At 43.5% G+C, this 21,047-nt stretch overlaps 3 protein-coding genes across 7 annotated transcripts; all 3 read left to right on the forward strand.

The window, feature by feature from the left end:
• Positions 1 to 583: 583 nt before the first annotated feature.
• Positions 584 to 6,211, forward strand: si:dkey-150i13.2 (mitochondrial carnitine/acylcarnitine carrier protein). 2 transcript variants are annotated; one of them, XM_040022913.1, is made up of 9 exons: positions 584 to 1,420; positions 2,423 to 2,509; positions 2,706 to 2,833; positions 4,497 to 4,587; positions 4,977 to 5,094; positions 5,222 to 5,294; positions 5,392 to 5,501; positions 5,678 to 5,793; positions 5,894 to 6,211. In XM_040022913.1, exons 1-9 carry the CDS (start codon positions 1,319 to 1,321, stop codon positions 5,954 to 5,956), a joined length of 888 nt encoding a protein of 295 aa, XP_039878847.1. In that variant the 5' UTR covers positions 584 to 1,318; the 3' UTR covers positions 5,957 to 6,211. The 2 variants fall into 2 exon arrangements, with proteins under 2 accessions (XP_039878847.1, XP_039878846.1); XM_040022912.1 differs by having other exon boundaries at positions 590 to 1,420; positions 5,672 to 5,793.
• Positions 6,212 to 8,059: 1,848 nt separating this feature from the next.
• Positions 8,060 to 13,210, forward strand: taz (tafazzin). Of its 4 annotated transcripts, none has more exons than XM_040022919.1 (11): positions 8,060 to 8,181; positions 9,315 to 9,441; positions 9,939 to 10,067; positions 10,140 to 10,185; positions 10,275 to 10,360; positions 10,804 to 10,884; positions 10,964 to 11,005; positions 11,089 to 11,151; positions 11,322 to 11,374; positions 11,458 to 11,535; positions 11,756 to 13,210. In XM_040022919.1, exons 2-11 carry the CDS (start codon positions 9,333 to 9,335, stop codon positions 11,855 to 11,857), a joined length of 789 nt encoding a protein of 262 aa, XP_039878853.1. In that variant the 5' UTR covers positions 8,060 to 8,181; positions 9,315 to 9,332; the 3' UTR covers positions 11,858 to 13,210. The 4 variants fall into 4 exon arrangements, with proteins under 4 accessions (XP_039878853.1, XP_039878851.1, XP_039878852.1 ...); XM_040022917.1 differs by having other exon boundaries at positions 8,067 to 8,181; positions 9,293 to 9,441; XM_040022918.1 differs by having other exon boundaries at positions 8,169 to 8,191; positions 9,293 to 9,441.
• Positions 13,211 to 13,760: 550 nt separating this feature from the next.
• On the forward strand, positions 13,761 to 20,750 carry atp6ap1a (ATPase H+ transporting accessory protein 1a). The gene is made up of 11 exons (XM_040022786.1): positions 13,761 to 13,907; positions 14,554 to 14,680; positions 15,034 to 15,108; positions 15,197 to 15,390; positions 15,810 to 15,850; positions 15,983 to 16,068; positions 16,161 to 16,310; positions 16,672 to 16,829; positions 17,725 to 17,775; positions 18,230 to 18,467; positions 19,234 to 20,750. The coding sequence occupies exons 1-11, from the start codon at positions 13,780 to 13,782 to the stop codon at positions 19,441 to 19,443; spliced, it is 1,458 nt and encodes a 485-aa protein (XP_039878720.1). The 5' UTR covers positions 13,761 to 13,779; the 3' UTR covers positions 19,444 to 20,750.
• The last annotated feature ends 297 nt before the right edge of the window (positions 20,751 to 21,047 follow it).

Here is a 21,047-nt window from a genome sequence, read left to right on the forward strand (position 1 = left end):
TATGTACTTTTAATTCATCACCATTTTTAATGATCATCTTAGGCTTTTTATTTACCTAAACGTTGTACTACATGAGATTTTAGAGTTTTATTGAATAAAATATGCAAGTCACAGTAATTGACGTGTGAACAAGAAGCACAAACGTCCACCAAGGCATCTCTCTCTCTCTCTGAGCAGTGATATACTGCTAAGGGAATAATATTCTATTTTTATATAAACATGTAAGAGTGGATAACTTTGTAAACAACAACAAAGCTATGATGTGAAAGTCACCATATACCGGTATCCTTTCCTCAGTGTAGCCAGTACGAACAAACAAGCAGAATCTTAAGCACAGTTTTAAAGATAAAAAATGTTTTGTGAAAGTTTGACCTTATTTAACCTGGAAGAAGAAGTCAGAGGTCCAAAGTACCACGATATTTACAATCCACATGTATGATTCCCTATTTTTATCCACTTCCTTGTTATTGTTGTCAATATGAACAATGGGAAAGAGAAGTTTAAAATAGCACTATACAGCATTATTATCATTTTGACCTTCAGATCGATCCACTGACCTTGAAGGAGACGTCAAATGTGGCATATTTCACATGTTTTATGTTACTTTGTAGATTTTGATGATACATATCACACTTTTAGGAAAAATTGGGTGTTTTTTGGCCATTTTCCACCAATAACTCCTAGAGATGACCTTGAAGACGCTGGTGGATGGAAGCTGAATTTCAGTGGACCGTTAACATGACGCCATCTGCAGGATCTGAATTTATTCAAAAGTCTTTGTGTTTTCAGATGGGAAGGCACACAAACACTGCCGGAAGCAGGACCTCCTCAGCAGAGGTAAGGAAGACTTTGCAGCAGTGAAGGACCCTCAGGTGTACTATTGCAGTGTAGTATTTTTACTTTGGACAGTGTTAAGAAATCACATCTTTCGCTCTGCGAACACCAGAGGGCGCTGTATCCCCTGTTTCAACCTTACCTGTGAATACACCTGCGGCAGATTTTTATAAGCTACAAAAATATAAAACAGTGGTTTAAAGTGCGCCATATGACTAAAGCAAAGAGTTTATGGACATGTGAAGGGGTGACTGTGAAGATAAATTATTTACAGGAATAACTGTTCTTCTCGTTTCTGAGAACCTTCACAGACTTCTTCTCGTTTCCGCTCAGCTCTGAGAGACAAAGTCCACAGAGAGAGAGACGCGCTTAGACAGACACACAGACAGACAGCTGACAGTCGCACCCTCCCCTCCCTGGACAGCAGCGGTGTGAGGTGGTGAGGTTGCCCGGCTGTGTACTCGGGCCATGCGGGGTCAGCGGGATGGAGGAAAAGCCCAGAGAGTCTCCGTTCAAGAACTTCGTGGCTGGGGGTGTCGGAGGAGCGTGTCTGCTGCTGGCCGGACACCCACTGGACACCATCAAGGTGAGAGCTGCAGCCCGAGCCGAGCTTCAACACAGCTGATTTAGACCTTTAGACAGAAACATTCAGTCCACGTCCACGTGTGTGCCCGTGTGTGTGCCCGTGTGTGTGTGTGTGTGTGTCGGGGGGGTAATGTTTCTGAAGTCACGGGAAATGTCAGATCGTGGTGCTAAAGAGATTACCGACAAATCGGCTTAAACTGTTGCCGAGGCGGCCACCTGAACACGGAGTAATGAGGCTGCTTAGAGCCAGCGGGAGACTGTCGAGGAAATGTCACAGCGTGGGTACAAAGTGTGCGGCTCAAACTCCCGAAGTTAAAATCAGATTTCTGACGAAAACAAAGTAAAGCCATGAAGCATCACATGTATTGAACACATCACAATAGAAACGTCTCATTACTCTCACTGTCGCATTTTCACCTTTTCTAAAACGTATAACTTAGTTTTTTAAAGTAATAACTGCTTATGATTTTTATAACTTTATTATTCACATAATTGTGCATACTCTGTCAGTGCGCCCCAGGGCAGCTGTGGCTACAATGTAGCTTGCCATTGCCAGTGTGTGAATGTGTGTGTGAATGGGTGAATGACTGAATGTAGTGTAAAGCGCTTTGGGGTCCTTAGGGACTGAGTAAAGCGCTATACAAATGCAGGCCATTTACCATATAGTAACTTTGAATGTGCAGAAATCTAATGTAAATGCTAAATACCAACAACCTATCGTTACAACATGGGCATTATTTTTAATCCAGATCTTTTTGTAGTCTATCTAAACCACGTCTGTGTGTTTGTGTGCGACACACTGAGTCTTTGTGAAGAAACAGTTTGATCACAGCATCGCAGTAACCGTCACATGAGCGCAGCACCGCCCTGTTTATCAGTGACAGAGCAGCAGATGTTAGTGGGTGTCTCCTCCTGTCTGACAGCACTCAGCAATCCTCCTGCATGGTCACTGTGTGTGTTTGTGCGTGTGTGTAATTCTTCTTATTTAAACTGTGTGTTTCAGGTGAGACTACAAACACAGCCCAAAGCCGCTCAGTATGTGCTTTACACAGGAACCTATGACTGCTTACGCAAGACCGTATCCAAAGAGGTGAGCGCTTTCTGCAGGACAGTCACACAGGCCACAGCCACTCAGCTCTGTTTTCAACATGTGACACATCAACTGAAGTACAGGCACTTTAATTAAAAACTAGAAACTCATTTAAAATCGTGTGTGTGTGTGTGTGTGTGTGTGTGTGTGTGTGTGTGTGTGTGTGTGTGTGTGTGTGTGTGTGTGTGTGTGTCAGGGCATCCTTGGTCTCTATAAAGGCATGGGGGCGCCCCTGGCAGGTGTGGCTCCTATGATGGCCATCAGTTTCTTTGGGTTTGGTCTTGGAAAACAGCTCCAACAGACGGCTTCTGGAAAACCGCTCATGTTAGTTCAAACACACACCCACACACACCTTCAGAGAGCTGTGCATAAATGAATGCTGCAAACATCGAACTGAAGCAACACTGTGAAGATGAGTGGAATAAAACTCCTCCACAGTGACGTGACAGACTCATGAAGTCACGCAGGAAACAGTTGCTTCAGCTCATTCCTGTTAAAGCTGCTGAATCATGGGGTGCTCTTACAGCTTCTGCTTTTTGGCTTCATTTTTGTTTAAGAGTGAGTTGGTGTGAAGGCTCATGTGTTGTTGTTCATCTGAGGCTGAATTGATCCAATGTTAAGACCTGCTTAACACCTTAGAAGTGAAAGAGAGCATATTTTCTTTTTAGCCCTGTCTGTGTTTGTAGGCTGGAGCAGACCTGTTACACATCCAGCTGTTTTTAAAATAGGCTCAACATCAGTAATGTGTAACTATCACAGCTAAAAGGCTAGATCCAATCATTAAACGTCACCTTAACCTTCAAACACTCCTCCAAAGCTTACACACTGTCGCTTGTGTGTTTCTCTATATATAACTCTCGCCCTGCCTCCCTTCCTTCTGTTGTCATTCGTTCATTTGAAGCAGCACGCCCCCTTCACACCCCCGTCCTGTTACCCTGACGTACATATGAAATGTTAAGCATGAGTTGGCGATCACTGGTAGCTTCTGTCTCACCTCTGAAGACTTTATAGCAACACAGTCAGTGTGTCTGTAGTTAAGTGAGCAGAACTACAGTATCCTGTGTTCAGAGAGGACCTGATATCCTTTGTTTCCTGGCACTGATGTTCCACTGGTGGCCATAGTTTTAATACTGAGCTCAGTGTGTCTACAGTACTTTTAATTAATTTTTACATTTTATTATTTAATTAACCAGGGAAGACCCACTGAGATTTAAAATCTCAGCACTAAAATACGTTGCACAAAAAATTTGAGAAATTACGAAACATTATTGATCCAATGACGAGATGACTTCAGTTCAGGCTTCAAACTGCTCTAAACACTCAGTTTGTCAGTTTCTTTTCTACTCTTGGATCTGTATGATGTCATAAGTAGCAGTCTCATTTTTGGTCTAGAAGCCCCACCCACCTTTCAATCCAACCAATCAGAAAGCTATTTCAAGAAGAGAAGCCCTAATCCACCCATCATAGTGATCTGATCTCTGAATCTTCATTTATTGTTGTAAGAATGTTTTAAAGCTGCTCTTAAAGATGCTCATGTGTGGAAGTGTGTCCAAATACTCTCAGGTTTCCCCGTCAACACCCTACTGATGTGCAGCTGACTCACAGGCGCAGCAACAAGAAACTGCTCTTTGCAGACTAACTGGTGCAAATATTGCATCTGCAGCTACAGAGGCAGACGTTTCCCTCAGCTGCTGGTGGAGATTCAAAGCGAGCGAATATTCAAAAAATCCTGAATTGAAGTTGAAAGAATTCTGCAGCTGTGCAGAGATACAGTAGTTGTAGAAGCAGATGTTCCAGAGGGAAACAGCTGTTTCAAATACGTATAAGATGCTGTTGGTCCTGCTGACCAGGGAAACGAAAAATAATATTAATCTGGGTCATGGTTCATGATAACTGCCTGGAAGAGTACCCAGCTGTTACTGAGGTGGCTGCCTGGGAGTGAGTCTGACTTCTACACAGCTGAACTTCTATCACCTGCTCTGTTCAGGTACCATCAGATATTCCTGTCCGGCTGTCTGGCAGGAGTCTTCACTACAGTGATAGTAGCTCCAGGAGAGAGGATCAAATGCTTGCTACAGGTAAGTGTGTGTGTGTGTGTGTGTGTGTGTGTGTGTGTGTGTGTGTGTGTGTGTGTGTGTGTGTGTGTGTGTGTGTGTGTGTGTACGTGCAGTCAGGTTCCTGTGATATAATTAGAATCCAAAGTAAACACTTGTTTTATGGTTGATTATAATTTACGGTGCTTTTTGAGACCAAATGCTCTTCATTCACAGACACGTGCAGAAGTCGCTCTGCTCACATGTCCAGCTTTAAACATCAGTTGCATAACTTTTATTCGTGTGGTTATACCATAACCTGAGTAGTTATAAACTATATCCATGGGAGGCTTTAATCCAACACATATTTAAAGGCATGACTGACACATATATTTATGTATTTAAGTAAATGTTGTGAAATGTGTGTTTTCCAGGTGCAGTCGAGCGGTGGAAGGTCCAAGTACGCAGGTCCGCTGGACTGTGCGGTCAGGCTCTATAAGGAGCAGGGGATCCGCAGCGTCTACAAAGGAACTGTGCTCACTCTCATCAGAGGTACGCTGCACTGTGGTTTGTGTATCTGTATGTTTGTGCGTGACAGTGTTGTGTGACCTCGAGCAGAGGAGCTGAGGTGACCCGAGGTTTAGCGGTGTGACTGTTTCTCTCTCCATCTCGGTCTCAGACGTGCCTTCTAGCGGTCTGTACTTCCTCACGTATGAATATCTCAAGGATGTCCTGACCCCTGAGGGTCAAAGGTCAGTATCCATTTGAACAGTTCTAACTCCTATAAAGACCAAAGATTTGTCAGATGCTGTAAATCTGTGCTTTCACTTCTCTCTGACTGTGTGCCAGTGTGTCTCAGCTCAGCACTCCCAGAATCCTCCTGGCTGGTGGTGTAGCCGGAATATTAAACTGGGTGATCGCTCTTCCCCCAGACGTGCTCAAGTCCAACTTCCAGACAGGTCAGAGCTGAGTCCAAGTGAAGCTAGTATTTTCATTTCGTTAGTAGATTTTTAGACCACATAAAAGAAGGACACCATGACATCAGTCAGTGGTTTGTGACGTTTCCAGCTTAGCTTTATTATCTGGATAAGATTAACACTGGATGGGTAAACTGTGTGTTTGTGTGTAGCTGCAGATGGGAAGTACAGAGGTCTGGCTGATGTCCTGCGAGCACTGCTTCGAGAAGAAGGACCTAAAGCTCTCTACAAGGGCTTCAATGCAGTTTTCCTGCGAGCCTTCCCAGCCAACGCTGTAACACTCATTCAAATATTAATACATGCTTATCTCACCCCTCATATCAGTACAGTGCACACGTGTTCATCATGGCTTTCTTCTCCTCTCTCCCTCTCAGGCTTGTTTTCTGGGATTTGAGGTGGCATTAAAGGGCCTGAACCTGCTCGCACCGAGCTGGTGAAAGATGACGAAGCAGTAACTGGAGATTTTCTCCCTCAAACAGTGTTGGTGAAATAAATCTAACGTGTACTTTTAAACTTTTAAAAATATATTTTCCAAAAACGTGGCGTCTGTCATTGTTCCTGAGATTGGGAGCAGTGGAAACATGTACAATTTGAGAGACAGCTTCTTCAGTTCTAGAGTCAAATGGTGGAGAGTCCCAGATTTAAACCCTGTGGGAGTTTCCCCCCACAGAGGGACAAAGAACCCCCTGATGATCCTCTACCTAATCACATGAGCCAAGGTGTGAAAGCGGGTGTGGGTCACAATCAGCCAGAGTTTCAGGATGAGCTCATTGTGAAACCTGGCCCCGCCCTATCATGTGATTTCCTGAGGTCAGATGGCCCAGGATGTGAGTGGGCGTTAAGGCGTCTCAAAACTGAAAGTTTCAGCAAATCTTCAGGTCCTGTTGTTTACAAGTTCCAGACCTTTTCTTCTTCTTCTTCTTCTTCTTCTTTTTCACAGCAGATCATCTGCCTTCATCTCCTCTGCCTTTGCATCCTCTTCTGTCACACCGACTCTCTGCCTGTCCTCCTTCACTACATTCATGAATTGTCCTTCTCTCTCACTGCCTCCAAACATGCCTCCCCCCTCTCCTCTTCCTTTGTCAGTAGTAGCAGAGTTTCCCAGCTGCTCGTATGCACCACTGCAGTCATAATAATTGTACGTGTGTCCAGTATCCTGGTATGTACCCTGGAATGTGAAGTACATGCTATTTATTAGAGAGAATAATACAGTGTGAATGCTACACAGGCACAACTAAGCTCCCAAACAGACATTGCTGGATGGTGATGAGATACCAGCATCAGTATTTCTTCAATCCAAGTATTTAAATAGATGACGTCACTTTGCTAGACATGGAATTGTTTTAAATGGGCCGCTGGCCCACTGCAGGGGCAAAGGGCTCCATCTGCATTTGTATATGAAGCCTTTGAAGAGATCATGTTGCCTCTGCGAGACCTGAACAGGAGTTGAGACCAAACAAATACACAGCAGAAATTATGCAAATACTGTTGCCATGACGGAGCACAAGAGGTTTTTTTCTTTATGGTCATTTTAAATAACAAGCAAAACAGACGATAATGATGAGACCAAAAATGTTTGTATGGAATCTAAAGATTGCATTGAACAAAATAAATTCAAATATAAACTGTTTTTACTAATTTCATTTTCTAATTCACTGAAAAAATACAGACATATTCATGAACATGCACTGTGGAAAGCTGTATTTTTAATTACTATTGTGCGTACGTTTCACATGTGAAAATCTGTGAAAACTTTATTTTACCAACAATTTTTAAAGATCAAAACATCACAAGAATATATAGGCCCTGCTGACATGAATACCACGGTCAGCCGAGCATTTAATCTTGACCTTCATTGTCAATAGACAATGTGCATAGAGCCGTGCTCTGTAACATCACAGTGACAGCACAAAGTTTCTCAAAATCACACACTGTATGTGTATATCCTAAAATAGCACGTTTTACAGCTTACAGAGGCCTAAGACTTCAGCCAATCATAAGGTGTAGAGTTAATAAAACATACCATTTTAACATTCATTTCAACATTTCATTTTCAGGGCTTTTGCAGTTTAGTATTATTGTAATAACTGGCTACTTCCAGATGTTGTATCCTGATTGAATACTAAATGATCCATTTACATATGTTGTATTTAAGTATTCTGTCAGTGCGCCCCAGGGCAGCTGTGGCTACAATGTAGCTGCCATCACCAGTGTGTGAATGTGTGTGTGAATGGGTGAATGACTGAATGTAGTGTAAAGCGCTTTGGGGTCCTTAGGGACTAGAAAAGCGCTATACAAATGCAGGCCATTTACCATTTACCATTATTTTCTTACAGAGAAGGTCCGATTAAAGAAAAAAAAAAAAACAGTCACCTTTGGCCTACTTCCCAGACTCCGTTACCCATAAAACCTCGTTTCTCATTGCTGAAGAGGTTGATGGACTACATTAAACCCGTTTAAAGGAAATAACAGCGTCTTGAAGTCGTCTTATTTTATGAAGCGTTAACGTGTTTGAAAGAAACATAAATATAAATTGCGCGCATCTGTAATAAACAGGGAAAACGTAAAGTTTAACCGAAAACTACATTACCCATAGTTCAGCGCGTGATAACGGCTTCCGGGGTTGGTGACCATCAGCCTGTTAGCAGGAGACAGGAGAAAGGTGAGGAAATGTAAGATGTGGTGATGTTTGCAGCTGCCGGAGTTTTCATGTCTTTAAATGTTTTTATGCAGTTTCATAAAAATTAACGACGAGATTTTTTTCTGCATTTCTGAGGAAATAAAACCCGTTTTTAGCTAATCTGACATAATGTGAGTGCAGCTGCCGAGCACCGTTAGCTGAGACAACACTCCTTTAACATTTAACTCAGATGAGTTAAATTTTGAACTATGAACTTTTTCGTTGTTTTCTTTCATTATCACGTCTCTCAGAAGTCAGTGTGCCGTAAACTTTGGCCAGGAGCTAACAAGCTAACGTTAGCCGGCTGCTCTTCCTGCTCACTTCATCCTAAAGCTGCGTGCTGTGTGAGCTAATGAGACATAAATATAACCACGTGGAATTTATTCAAACTTGGTTTGGTCTCTTATAGACAATACAAAGACTCCAAAGACACAACTTTATAAATTTGGTTCGTTTTAAGTTTCTTTTGACTTTTTTGTTTGTTCTTTACTTACTTTACTGTTTCGCGTGGCTACGGTGTCCTAAAGGTCCAAAACATCATTTCAACAGGTTTTTGTTTTATTTTTGCATAGCATAAAACTCTAGGATGTACTCGAGGACACACGTTGTTCGGATAAACTGTAGTTGGCAGTGGCTGAGATACAAAAACGACAGTTTTCAGATAACTTTCCTGTTTCGTAGTTGGGTTTAAACCTCAGAGGTCTGAGTCACCATGCAGGATTTGACCGTATCAAAGTAAGTTCAGGGTTAACCCTGAGGTGTGCAGACAGGAGCATGTTGAGTCCTCTTTGAACATTTTCAGTGCAAATAAAAATCCTTACAGAAACTATACAGGCACTCACATGGAGTTATTATTATTACATACGGTTATATGTGGGAAGCTGTTTTTCTTTTTAATCATATAACACATGGAGGAGTTTGCTTTTCAAACGCAGCAGACAAAATGTTTTGTTGACAGGAAACAAAAACCAAACAAATAAAGTTGTTGCTTTTAATGAAGATTACGCTCTTACAGTATGACAGCAGGAGTTTGGTTTGAGCGCCACCCGCTGTCTCTGTCATTCAGCCTCCCCCTGCGTGGCTTTGTGTTCAGGTGAGTGTGTGTGTGGATGTAGTGTCAGCAGAGCGCCGTGATGCCCCTGGAGGTGAGATGGCCGTTCCCTCAATGCCCCGCTCTGCCGTGGAGGGTCTCCAGCTCACTGATCATGGGCATGGTGGGCTCCTACTCCTACTTCTGGACCAGTAAGTTATAAGCTGAATGATAACTTGTACACTCTCGCTTATTAGCAGCAAACTGCACTTCTTTAAAAAGAAAATCACGTCTCTTGGTTGCCTCCAACGGTCTCTGGGTGTTTATGCTCAGTGAGAGCATGAGTGACTGAACTGTACTGTTAAATAATATACACAGTACAGCACAGAGTCCACACGAGGACGAAGATAACAGTGATGTGGCTTCACAGAGGAGTTAGAGGGAAAGCGAGCTGCTGATATCAACGAGAAGAAAGCAAATTTTACGTTCATCTTATCAGAGAGGAAGCAGCCTGCAGGCCAACGCTGGAGGCTTTATCAGAAAGCTGTTGTCTGCTTTTCTCTCGCTTTTCTTCTGGCTAATATTGTCAAACTCTGCTTCCTGATGTGGGCAGTTTGCTGAGGTCAAATTCATCCATATCTTCAGTTAATTTTCTGGATGTCACTCAGAGAACCTTCGACTGATCCTGCCTCCTGCTCTTCTTCCTAAGAGTACATGAACTGTCTGACGGTCCACAACCACGAGGTTCTGTTGAACCTGGTTGACCAGAGGCCTTCGGACACGCCCCTCATCACTCTATCCAACCACCAGTCCTGTATGGATGATCCGCACATCTGGGGTAAGAGCAGACTCGATCTGAAATCTCACTGCTGGTTAACACTTGGATGGTAACGGCGTGTGTTTGCGGCAGGCGTCCTGAGGCTCAGGCAGCTGTGGAACTTCAAAAAGATGCGATGGTGAGCTTCATCTCGTTTCTTCTGAGCTTCAGCCTGTTAATGTTTTAGAAGCAGGGACGTGTAATTTTCACTTACCTGTGATTGGACAGGACACCTACAGCATCTGACATCTGCTTCACTAAAGAGCTGCACTCCAGGTTCTTCAGCCGAGGGAAGTGTGTTCCCGTCTGCAGAGGTAAGCCCATCTGAGCGCATCACACCACATGAGTATCCGAGCAGAAGTCTGAACGTCGGGCTTTTTCTGTTTCAGTTTGTTGTCCTGTGAATGACAGAAAACCTTCAGCAGACGTTTTCTTTTTCTTTCTTTCCATTATTTAACAAGGACAAGACACGAACACAAGTATATCAAACATACTGTAAACCTGGCTGATTATAGCAAAATTGCAAATTTCCACAGTCATGCAACCAGTCGCATTAAACTTACTAATAAACTAATAACATAAATATAAGAGAAAACAAAAAGCCTTGACATAATAGACAGAAATGAGTGAGGAATGCTCACAGACCTTAAATGGGACAAGTCCATGTAGACTCTTACACGCAAACGGGCACACTGACATTGTTACGTGATATTATTTAAGTGATCAAAACGTGTGTAAAACCGTTTTGTGTCTGTAGGTGATGGTGTTTACCAGAAAGGAATGGACTTTATTCTGGAGAAGCTGAACAAAGGAGAGTGGGTGCACGTCTTTCCAGAAGGTCTGTGAACCTCCTCCTCACATGTCGTTATTTTTTTCTTACTGTGAAAATGAACTCTTCTTCTCTGATTTTATTTCAGGCAAAATCAACATGACGGAGGAATTCATACGTTTAAAGTGGGGTGAGCGCAGTTTGTGCGTCTCTGTTGGAGCAGATGTCGTGCTGTGATCATCAGTGTGAACATTTGTGCTTCTGTGGTTTTAGGTGTTGGTCGGCTGATAGCGGAGTGCTCGCTTAATCCGATAATCCTGCCGCTCTGGCACGTGGGTGAGTGACGCTCCTGTTATGGCTTCAGAATATCTCAGACTACAGATTAAGATGTCACCACAAGACATTAGCAAGGTAGCAGCAGTCTGATGGATTAAGGTCGGCGAACAGCGCCACGCAGTGATGCAGGTACAGAGGAAACGCATCACTTCTTCTCTGCTTCATGTCAGGTTTGAGCGACGTGCTGCCCAACGTGGAGCCCTACATTCCTCGCACGGGCAAGGTGAGACGCCTTCAGTCTGACTCCAGGATGTGTTCGGATCTTTGAGGGTTTTTTGTTTTTCAACATATTTCGTTGTCTTGCAGAGAATCACCGTCCTCGTGGGGAAACCGTTCAGTGTCAAAGATCTCGTTGAAACCCTCCGAGCTGAAAACAAGAGCCAGGTGAGCACGGCGTCATTTAAGGTGCTGTCATGAAGTTCGCTGACACCAGCAAGTAAAAAAACAACAAAAAAACTTCTTCTGTCAGATAAAACAGGAGGTTTCAGGACGTCACCATGAACACCATGAGTGAATCCTAACTAACTCTCAGAGATTTCACTTTCTCAAATGTAGAAAGTGATTATAACAGATACTGAACGTACGTTTCAAATTTTCCCCTCAGTTGGAAATGAGGAAGACCCTGACGGATTTCGTCCAGGTGGAGTTTCGGAGCCTGAAAGCCCAGGCCGAGGCCCTGCACAAGCAGGTAGAGACCAGATCCTGAGTCCTAGCCGTCCTGCGTTTGCCTGCAGACACTGGTCCTTCACACATCAGCCCTGAGGATAACACCCCATATACAGAGAAGCTCCCACACCTCCACACGGAGACATCACTGAGCCTCAGAGTGTTTCGCTGACAGTCGTAAACGAGCATTTCTGTAACTTTGGATGCAACAAACTCATTTTGTAATTCAGTTATTGCTTCAAAATCAGGTTGGTCCACTGCACACCTAAACAGGACGAGTAGCACTGCAGATGTATGAATGATTGATTACATATGAATACATGGTTTCTCTGGGACCCTTTAGAACCAGAAGCCCTCAGGAGAATTTCTTTTACCTCCTTGGTATCAGAAGGCTTTTTGATTTTGATGATTCAGCTTTTCATGTCATCCAACTTTGAAGTCCAGAGCAGCAGCAGAAGCTGGTGTTGAGTCTGAGGAGGAGAGAGGAGGTCGGGTGATGGATGGGCGAGTGAAGGGGCCACCTCATGACCTTTATGTGTGTGTGGGTGTGTGTGTGTGTGGGGGGGGGAGGGTGCGGTGAACAATAGCCTTGAACTTTGCTTTTTTTTCTTACTGGTGAAACACACAATAGATCTCAAAAGGGCAGCAAACCAAGACTAGTTAACCAAGTCCCAGTTACTAGGGTGAGCACCTGGTGACTGCCTGGCAACCACCAGTCACTATGTATGAATAAGTATTTCCACCAGGCCAGGCTCTAAGTAACAAGGAGGTTTCACCTAGCAACAGACAGCAGCTGCTCATCGACGGGTCATGGAGTGCACGTTTTATCTGGTAACTTGTTGTCAGTGTGGGAGAAATGATCCTGCTCTGATCGGGCTCTGCACCAGCTGAATGCTTTTCTCAGTTTTGCTGAATTGTTCAATTTTGATGATCTGTTTAATAACCAGTTCTTTTTTCTTTAAGATGTAAAGCTGCTGTTGTTTAAACTAATAAAAAAAAAAAGTACTCATCATGCTCCTCTGTGCATGAGGAAGTCAAAGTGCTGCATGCCAGATGTTTGCAGCTGTTATCAGAAAGATGCTCAGGCAGTAAATGATTGAGGTAATCGCACTGTTATGTTTGATCATTGGATCGCTCCTTGCTGTTTTTCAGTCATCTCTTAGTTGTGTTGATAATTTTCTTTTTCAATCAAAGTTTTCCTGTTAATCCTAAAACCCCTGAATGCTGCCCCATCACTGATGTACATAACTTATTTTATCACAGAGGACAAAAAGGATTTTATAAGGGACAAAGTCTGTGCTAATTTTATAAGTGCATCGCCTTAATGTGATTGCCACTCTTTCCTATACTTGATGTGAAGTCCAATAAAGAATCTGACTTTTCTAAGTTTGAATTTGTTCCATTTGTGGTTCATCTTTAAACTCTGCACCAGTCTAACAGATCCACGAACAGTTTGGTGGCATTATGAGTGCTTAGCAAACCTTACACTTTATGTAGACAAAGTGTACATTAAGCCACTAAAGATGATCAGTTTATGCTAAATCGTGAATGTTTCCATATTTTTGTAGAACGTAATTTTTAAGATGTTTCTTTGAAAAGTTAAATATTCTCACTTTGGATGATTAATTGGACATGTCGAAGGGAATTACGGTTTCCAATATATCTGTTACAGTAAATAATACTTGTATTTAAAAAAAGAAAACATTTAATAACATTAAATGACATTAAAATAATAGTATCACGTGAACAATAAATCATGGTTATTTGCCATTACTACATTGTGTCTAATATTAGCAAAATAAAACAACACTTACAAATAATAGAATATTAAAACGTTGATACATTTGAAGTAAAAAAAAAAAAAAAAATCCTTTTTCACGTCCGCCGCTGCGCCGTCTTGTCACGTGATCTGGTCAAGTGATCTCGTGAAACGTCACGAGCGTGCTGTCAGAGGCTGTAAAGATGGCGGCGGGGGCACTGCAGCGGCGGCGCATCACTGCGGCTGTGGCCGTTTTTCTCGCTTTATTGAACGTGTTGAAGCTGGCGAGCTGCGACGAGCAGGTGCCGCTCCTGCTGTGGACCAGCGGAAGGTACGTAGCCGTGAAGTTTTACTGATTTTGGTCCCGTTTCCGCGGCTCCTTCTGCGGCCTCAGCGGCTAACGGTTAGCCGTGAGAAAAACAGCGGACAAAAACTATGTTCTCTGCTTCGTCACCACAGTACACGGCCCGGAAAGCGTTTAATTTGAGCGGACTGGCTGAAACACGAGGTTAAGTCAGAGAACGTGACATGAGAATATCCTGCAGGCCCAATGAGTGACGGGTGCAGTCCACCTGACAGCTAGCAAACACTCCTGCATCTGTCTGTGCTGCCTGACACACAGAAGACAGAGCAGCATGTGTTATCAAAGGCTTTCATACTGTAAAAACGAATACATTATGTATTTGACGGCCTTTGATGAGGGTCTTCGGATGTGAGAAGTTCACATTGTGAAGTGCTTGGGTTTTTCTCCTGTTTTAATAATATTCAATCATCTGTATCTGCAAGAAAATCAGGAATGTGCTGCAGATAATTTGGTCCTCACTCATTAAAGGCCGTATACGTTCTTGCAGATGGTTGAAACGACAATAATAAAACCGCTTCACTGTGAATCCATCAGATTCGGTCTGGTAGAGGACTCTTCTTGTTCTGTAGCAGCACTTCATGACTCCTCCACCTGTGTTTGGTGTCTCCTGCAGCATCTCCCTGCCAGCTCAGGCTCCTCCAACAGCCGGGCACATCGTTGGGCAGCAGCAGCTGGCCTCCTACCTGGAGAAAGCTCTGGACGTCGGACCACATAACATAGTCCTCTTCCTTCAGGACAAGGTAAACCCCTGAGCCCTCACGCTGTTGTTGAGCGTCCTTGATTTTTTTTTTTTTTTTTAATTTCTTCTGAGGCACTAAAGCTAAACACAAGCGCAAATGCTCCTCGTCTCGTTTGCTCTTGTATGGCCCCGTCCCGTTTATGTGCATGATCATGTAGCCTTTTCACATTTATCAGAACTCTTTAAGTTTTGGTATTTCTTTATTTAATTTGGTCAAGACTTGTAAAACTAATGGCAGACGGCCTCACAGGTCAGCAGTGTTTGACTGGAGGTTAAAACCGTCTCTCACAGTTTCTCTTTGCTCTCTGTGGTCTAAAACATTTATGACTCATTGTTTTTCCTCTCGGTCTTCAGATGAGCATCGAGGACTTCACCATGTATGGAGGAGCCTTTGGAAACAAGCAGGATAATGTGTTTCCAAACCTGGAGGTATTATCACGATGAAACAAACCAAACAGAACGTTTCCGGTTTACTCTCAGGTGTGTGTCGGTCACTCGTGGTTTTTCTTTGTCACAGGGAGCTCTGATGTCATCATCCTCCTCTCTGGTTTTACCTGCTGTTTCCTGGCCTGCATCCAATGCAGTGATTGGCCAGCTGCAGGACCAATTGGACACCTCCCCTCTGTACATGGACCCTGAGACGCTGAGCCAGCTGAGACTGAACGCCTCCTCGCCTGCTCTGCTCGTGTTCAGACTGCCCTACGGCATCGGGTCTGTTGACTGTTCAATAATTAACCGTTAATGGGATTTCCTGCTGTAAACGTTTTATACTGCCAGTTACTTTGTGCCAAATGATATAATCAGTCATCCTCTGTCTTGGACTGCAGCTGGTAGTTTTGCTCATTTTGAGCTCAGTGAACTGAGTTCACATAGAACAGCTGTGGTCATGTCCTCCACAGGCTTTGATCCTGTTATAATGGTTTCTAAACGGGCCTTGATGTCGCTGTTCGTACATTTTCTAAAAATTGAAATTCAATTTCTCAAACGTCGCATGGTAAAGTTAAAGAGGTAATTTTCTAGAAGGGAAATAACCCACACACTTCATCTGGATGAGCTTTAAAAACACTGAAGCCTCTCCTCCAAAGACATTAAGACTCATCCATCCTTCCTGGCCTCGTTTGTCGTTTCAGAGCTGATCTCTTGTCAGCGAAAGAGATTCTCAGTGGAAACGGTGAGTCTGTTTAATCTGACCCAGTGACTGCGGAGCTCAGACTCTGAAGCATGCGATTCTCACAATCATCTGTGAGCTTTTTATTTGCCATCTTTTCCTGTGACTGTTTTCTCTGTGACGCGTGTTTTTCAGATGAAGTGATTGGTCAGGTGCTGAACATCATGAAGTCGCAGTCTGTTCCGTATACGGCTATCTACACCGCCCTGCGGCCCTCCAGGGTGAGTCCGAGTCTCATTCAGAAACATTTATATATGTTTGCAGCCATTTGTCATACCTGCCCCCCTCCCTCCATCTTTCTTTTCCTACACAGGAGGCAGCGTCTCTCTCTGTGGAGGCCGGTCTGGGTGGGGGGCGCTCGCTGCTGCAGGTCAGAGGGGGATACAAGGAGAGGGGTAGAGAACGGGAGAAGCAGCGGAGGATCAAGGAGAGGGCTGAAACGTACCCACCCGTCGAGTTCAAGGTGGAGTCACAGATACCTGAGCAGGACTTTGACTCTGCTTCCTTAAATCATTTCTTATTTGTAATCGTGATTATTTTTTCATTTGAACTCTTTTTTTCCTAAAGGCTGTTTTCTGTTTGACTGTAAATCCCACCAACAACAAACTGTTGCAGAGCAAAATCAGAACTTTCAAGTCATGAATGAAGTTAACGCGCTGACATTGACACGATGTTGGATTTGCAATAAAAATCCAGAATATTCTCAAACTAATTTGAAACTTGGGTCGGCAGCTCACAGGGTGGCGCTGACGTCAAAGATGTTGTGGCAGAAAATCCAGATGCCATTGTAAGGAGAACCTTTCTGTTCACTGGTTATTCTGCAGGAGGGGGAGAACAGCTGCATCCTGCTGTGGGCTAAAAGCCTGTCGGTGAGCATCCTCCGCAGCGGTCGCTGGGAGGAGCACGACCTCACCCCGTCCACCTTTGGAGAAGGCGTCACCCCCAACCTCGACGGCTCAAGCTGCGACAAAACCAAAGCCAGGTGCTTTTTACCTGTGACATAATACAATATGTAAAAACAATCATTCATTTTCATGCTGTGATGTGAATATCACTTAGCTCTGACGCCGCTCAAACTGGAGTCTGAAATTCAAATGTTTTAAAATGTTTTGTTTTTCATGAAATGCTGCTGCGGGTGTAAATTTCATTTAGTGCGTTTAACACTGGTGGGTAAAATCAGTCGACCAGAACCAGGCTCAGGGAGGAGCGGCCATCTGCTGTGACCATCGGGGGTGAGAGGAGAAAGACAGGATAAAGACATGCTGTGGAAGAGAGCCATAGATTCATAATAACTAATGATGCAGTGCAGAGAAAAAGAAGGAGAAACACCCAGTGCATCATGGGAATCCTCCAGCAGCCTACACCTATTGCAGCATAACTAAGGGAGGATTCAGGGTCACCTGGTCCAGCCCTAACTATATGCTTTAGCAAAAGGTTTGAAGCCTAATCTTAAAAGTAGAGAGTGTCTGTCTCCTGAATCCAAACCGAACCATAGCATTTGTTCTGTTAATGATATTTTAAAGTTATTGTATTTTAAGGTGTCACAGTTGAGTTATGCTTTTATTAAGTAATAACTCTTCATCCTCCACTAATCCATTAACGTCATCTGGTTGGCTGTTTGTTGTTTGCTTCAGAAATGATAAAGCGATAAAGAAAGTTTCAGTCTTCGTTTTAATTTAAGCTCTTTAAGCGTTGATCAGCTGTCCCAGAATAAATGTAACAGCTGTGACAGGAAGTCAGTCGATCTCACTGCGATGCTGTTTGTAGTGTTGGGGTCCTTCAGAGTTATGAGCTCTGATTTGCATGAAGAATATTTTCCATAAAGTTGACTAAAGGTCAAAGTGAGTTTGTTTTCTTTCATGTTTGTTTTTTTGCAGTTTGGTTCTGAATTATAAGAACGTGCTGAACCACCGCAGCTTCAAACTGATGTAAGTACACACACACACACACACACACACACACACACACACACACACACACACACACACACACACACACACACACACACACGTCAGGTATTCATATCTTGTGGGGACATCTAATTGACATAACGCTTCCCCTAGCCATTTACTCTATCATAATCCCGACACTAAAACCATATTTTGAATCTCAAAAATGCCCTCATACTTGTGGGGACCAGAATTTTGGTCCCCACAAGTGTAGTAAACTTCCTGTTTCTGGTCCCCATAAAGATATGAATACACACACACACACACACACACACACACACACACACACACACACACACACACACACACACACACCCATATGCATTAATATATTATATCTATACTTTTACATTTATCAGTCCTGCTGCACTCTTGAAAACTCCCTGTTTTGCTGTTAAAGATATTCGATGCTCTGCTCGTTGGTGTTTTTCAGCTTTGCTCTGAGTCAGCGGAATTACAAGGTGTCGGCACGGCGCTGGTTCACGCTGGACGCCGTGGAGCTGGAGTACGACGGTACCAAAGCCACGTTTAACGGCAGCAGGAACATTTACGCTCCCGCCGAGTACTCGTACCGCTGCGAGTCCGTCACCAGCTTCCAGTGGCCGCTGCTCGTCCCGCGCACATCCAAAGACCCAGCCAATCAGTGGAGGGTCTCCTTTGAAGACTTCCAGGTAAGATTGTTTGGTCTTTGGTGATATAATAAAATCCAACATAAGATGTCGGGTGTAAAATGGTTCCTCTGTTGGATGTCTGCATGTGCTGACAGCAATGAGCAGAGCGACTTTTAGACCATATTAATTATAATTGCAGAAGAATACTGGTTTTAACTGGATTATACTGGTTTTATAACAGCTGGAAGCTAAAATTACAAATGAAATAAAAATATTGGCACACTTTATTTGTAATGGGGGCCGGCCTTCCTGCCGTCTGATGATGATGATAATAATAATAATAATAATAATAATAATACATTTTATTAATGGGCGCCTTTCAAGTCACCCAAGGACACTTTACAATAGGATAAAACACATAATACACACTCTGAGCTACAGAGGCTAATTTTTCACATCCCCGCTCGTCTTCATTGGTCCAAAGGTCGTAAACCATGGCTCTGCCCCCCTCAGCTCATCAGTTGGGCTGAATTAGTGAAATGGATTCATTTTTGTAGGTGAAACTTCTCCCCGTGTTTCCGTTTATTCTGGACACGTGTCCTAGTATACTAGGATTCCTGTCTACGTCACGGCCCGGCTAAACCCGGCCCCTTGTAAATATTTATGATGCCCTTCCTCACACAACCCCAAAGAAGCGCATCTATTCATTCAATAAATAAATAGACTTATAAACGTATGAGTATGTCAGTGAGATTTCTGGCCTGTTATGTGAGTTTGAAGTGAAGCAAACGCCACATTTTGAACCCCTTCTCCTTCTCGCCGTCAGATTCAGGGCTTTAACGTGAGCGGTGGTGAATTCTCGTACGCCAGCGACTGCGCCGGCTTCTTCTCCCCAGGGATCTGGATGGGTCTGATCACCAGTCTGCTCATGGTCCTGGTGCTCACCTACGGCCTGCACATGATCATGCAGCTGCGCACGATGGACCGCTTTGATGATCCCAAAGGCCCGGCCATCTCTGTGCCACAGACGGAGTAACACACCTGCACCACACCTGTCCATCCTCTCACTGCAATGCTTCCACTCCTCCAACTGCATTCCTCCCCCCTTCCATCTGTATTTGGGCATTATTCAGTGCGATCATAATAAGGTTTTATTCACTGGTACATAAATGTGTCCGTTTATATTTGAAATATGGGCTGAAGCTGGCCTCAGTTTGTCCTCATGTGTCAGCCTCTGTAGGCTGGATGCTTTTCCAGAGTCCTGCCTCCAAATTAACTCCTTAATGATCTTTGAGAAACACACACGGACTCATGTAGAACATGAACAAATCTTTGGGTGATCCTCCAACTTTATTCTGGACTGTATTCACTGTAAATCAGCTACAGTCTGTAACAGGAAAGGATGATGTGACAGCAGGGTCTCAAACCTGAGACCTTCCATGACAGTGTGACCGTGACCTCAGCTAACATCAGCAGGAACTTCTCAGCCACACGTCTGTTTGGTGATGATCACAGGGCTGTACACTGGCTGTACTGCTCGAGGGTCCAAAGTTGTGTTGAGAATTATTTATATTTATTTATTTACTTACTTATTGAGCATTAATATGATCCTAAAATGGAAAACCTAAACCTTCCTGTACTTCATGTAATATGATGTCATGTAATTTTATTTTATTTTTTTTATTGTTTGCTGTTTCTCAGCCGAGTCTGAGGCTGCAGGGATAAAAACCTGCTAACGTCTGCATACATCAGCAGCACAGCGCTCACTCTCTGTGCTCCCTCTGATGCACTCGTGGTCCTGTGCATGTAGTCTCGGCCCGGACTGAAACTGTTTAATTTGAACAGTTTGTGCAGCTTTTGTTCTGTGAGGACTCTGGAAAAACCTTCAGAAACACCTGAGGCGTAAACTGAGCCCAGTCCTCAGGCTGGATTCATTTAACACAGGAAAGGGACGACTGTACATACAGGAACAAATGTACGTTATAGAAAAAGTTATTTGTTGGTGAAACTGATGTAATTAGTGTGTTTGTGTTTACATTATTTGACCAGTGAGGTGTAGATGTTGAATGAAGGGAGCCCGCTCTGTTTATGGATGCTAAAGGAATCATTTCCACTCTGTTTATTAACTCCAACATTCTCCATCAATTTGAGGAAAAAGCTGATAATGAAGCATTAAAGTTTCCAGTCCGAGTAGTTTTACTTGATTTTTGTGTTTATTACTGAAGTGCACTGAAACCTGTTCAATGTGGAATTCTGTCTGTTTGTTTTTTCCATGATGAGCATCGTCGATGTTTGGTCCTGTGCTGCTGTGACCTCCAATAAAACATCTGTGAAGATGGCGAAGCTCGAGTGTTTAATTTCAGTCGGTCTCAGAAACGCTCACAGGCCGTCTGAAGAGAACAGGGCTCACAGTTTAAAGACGCCTGTGCTGAGATGAGGGAGCATTAGTGCAGATCAGAAGAAGACTGCAAAACACAAATAGTTACGCTGAGCAAAGAAAGTCTTACTCTGCGAGTTCCCTTCACACAACTAAATAAACAACTAAGCGTATAAAACAAAGCGAACGTTCACAAGGCTACGGCGTAATCTAAATTCAAAGTGTAGTTATGCTGTCACAGCGTTTAGATATTCAGACTGTGC

Source organism: Simochromis diagramma, unplaced genomic scaffold (genome assembly GCF_900408965.1).
Source record: "Simochromis diagramma unplaced genomic scaffold, fSimDia1.1 OVJJ01000308.1, whole genome shotgun sequence".
In the NCBI taxonomy this organism is placed as follows: domain Eukaryota; kingdom Metazoa; phylum Chordata; class Actinopteri; order Cichliformes; family Cichlidae; genus Simochromis; species Simochromis diagramma.

What these genes read in the sequence shown, in the direction of transcription:
- si:dkey-150i13.2 (XM_040022912.1), top strand. Translation starts at nt 1,319, where the DNA reads ATGGAGGAAAAGCCCAGAGAGTCTCCGTTCAAGAACTTCGTGGCTGGG. An exon ending in CTGACCCCTGAGGGTCAAAG is followed by an intron (nt 5,295 to 5,391) that starts GTCAGTATCCAT and finishes ACTGTGTGCCAG; the next exon opens with TGTGTCTCAGCTCAGCACTC. An exon ending in GAGCCTTCCCAGCCAACGCT is followed by an intron (nt 5,794 to 5,893) that starts GTAACACTCATT and finishes TCTCCCTCTCAG; the next exon opens with GCTTGTTTTCTGGGATTTGA.
- taz (XM_040022919.1), top strand. Translation starts at nt 9,333, where the DNA reads ATGCCCCTGGAGGTGAGATGGCCGTTCCCTCAATGCCCCGCTCTGCCG. An exon ending in CTACTCCTACTTCTGGACCA is followed by an intron (nt 9,442 to 9,938) that starts GTAAGTTATAAG and finishes CTTCTTCCTAAG; the next exon opens with AGTACATGAACTGTCTGACG. An exon ending in GTGTGTTCCCGTCTGCAGAG is followed by an intron (nt 10,361 to 10,803) that starts GTAAGCCCATCT and finishes TTGTGTCTGTAG; the next exon opens with GTGATGGTGTTTACCAGAAA.
- atp6ap1a (XM_040022786.1), top strand. Translation starts at nt 13,780, where the DNA reads ATGGCGGCGGGGGCACTGCAGCGGCGGCGCATCACTGCGGCTGTGGCC. An exon ending in ATGTGTTTCCAAACCTGGAG is followed by an intron (nt 15,109 to 15,196) that starts GTATTATCACGA and finishes TCTTTGTCACAG; the next exon opens with GGAGCTCTGATGTCATCATC. An exon ending in TCTCCTTTGAAGACTTCCAG is followed by an intron (nt 18,468 to 19,233) that starts GTAAGATTGTTT and finishes TCTCGCCGTCAG; the next exon opens with ATTCAGGGCTTTAACGTGAG.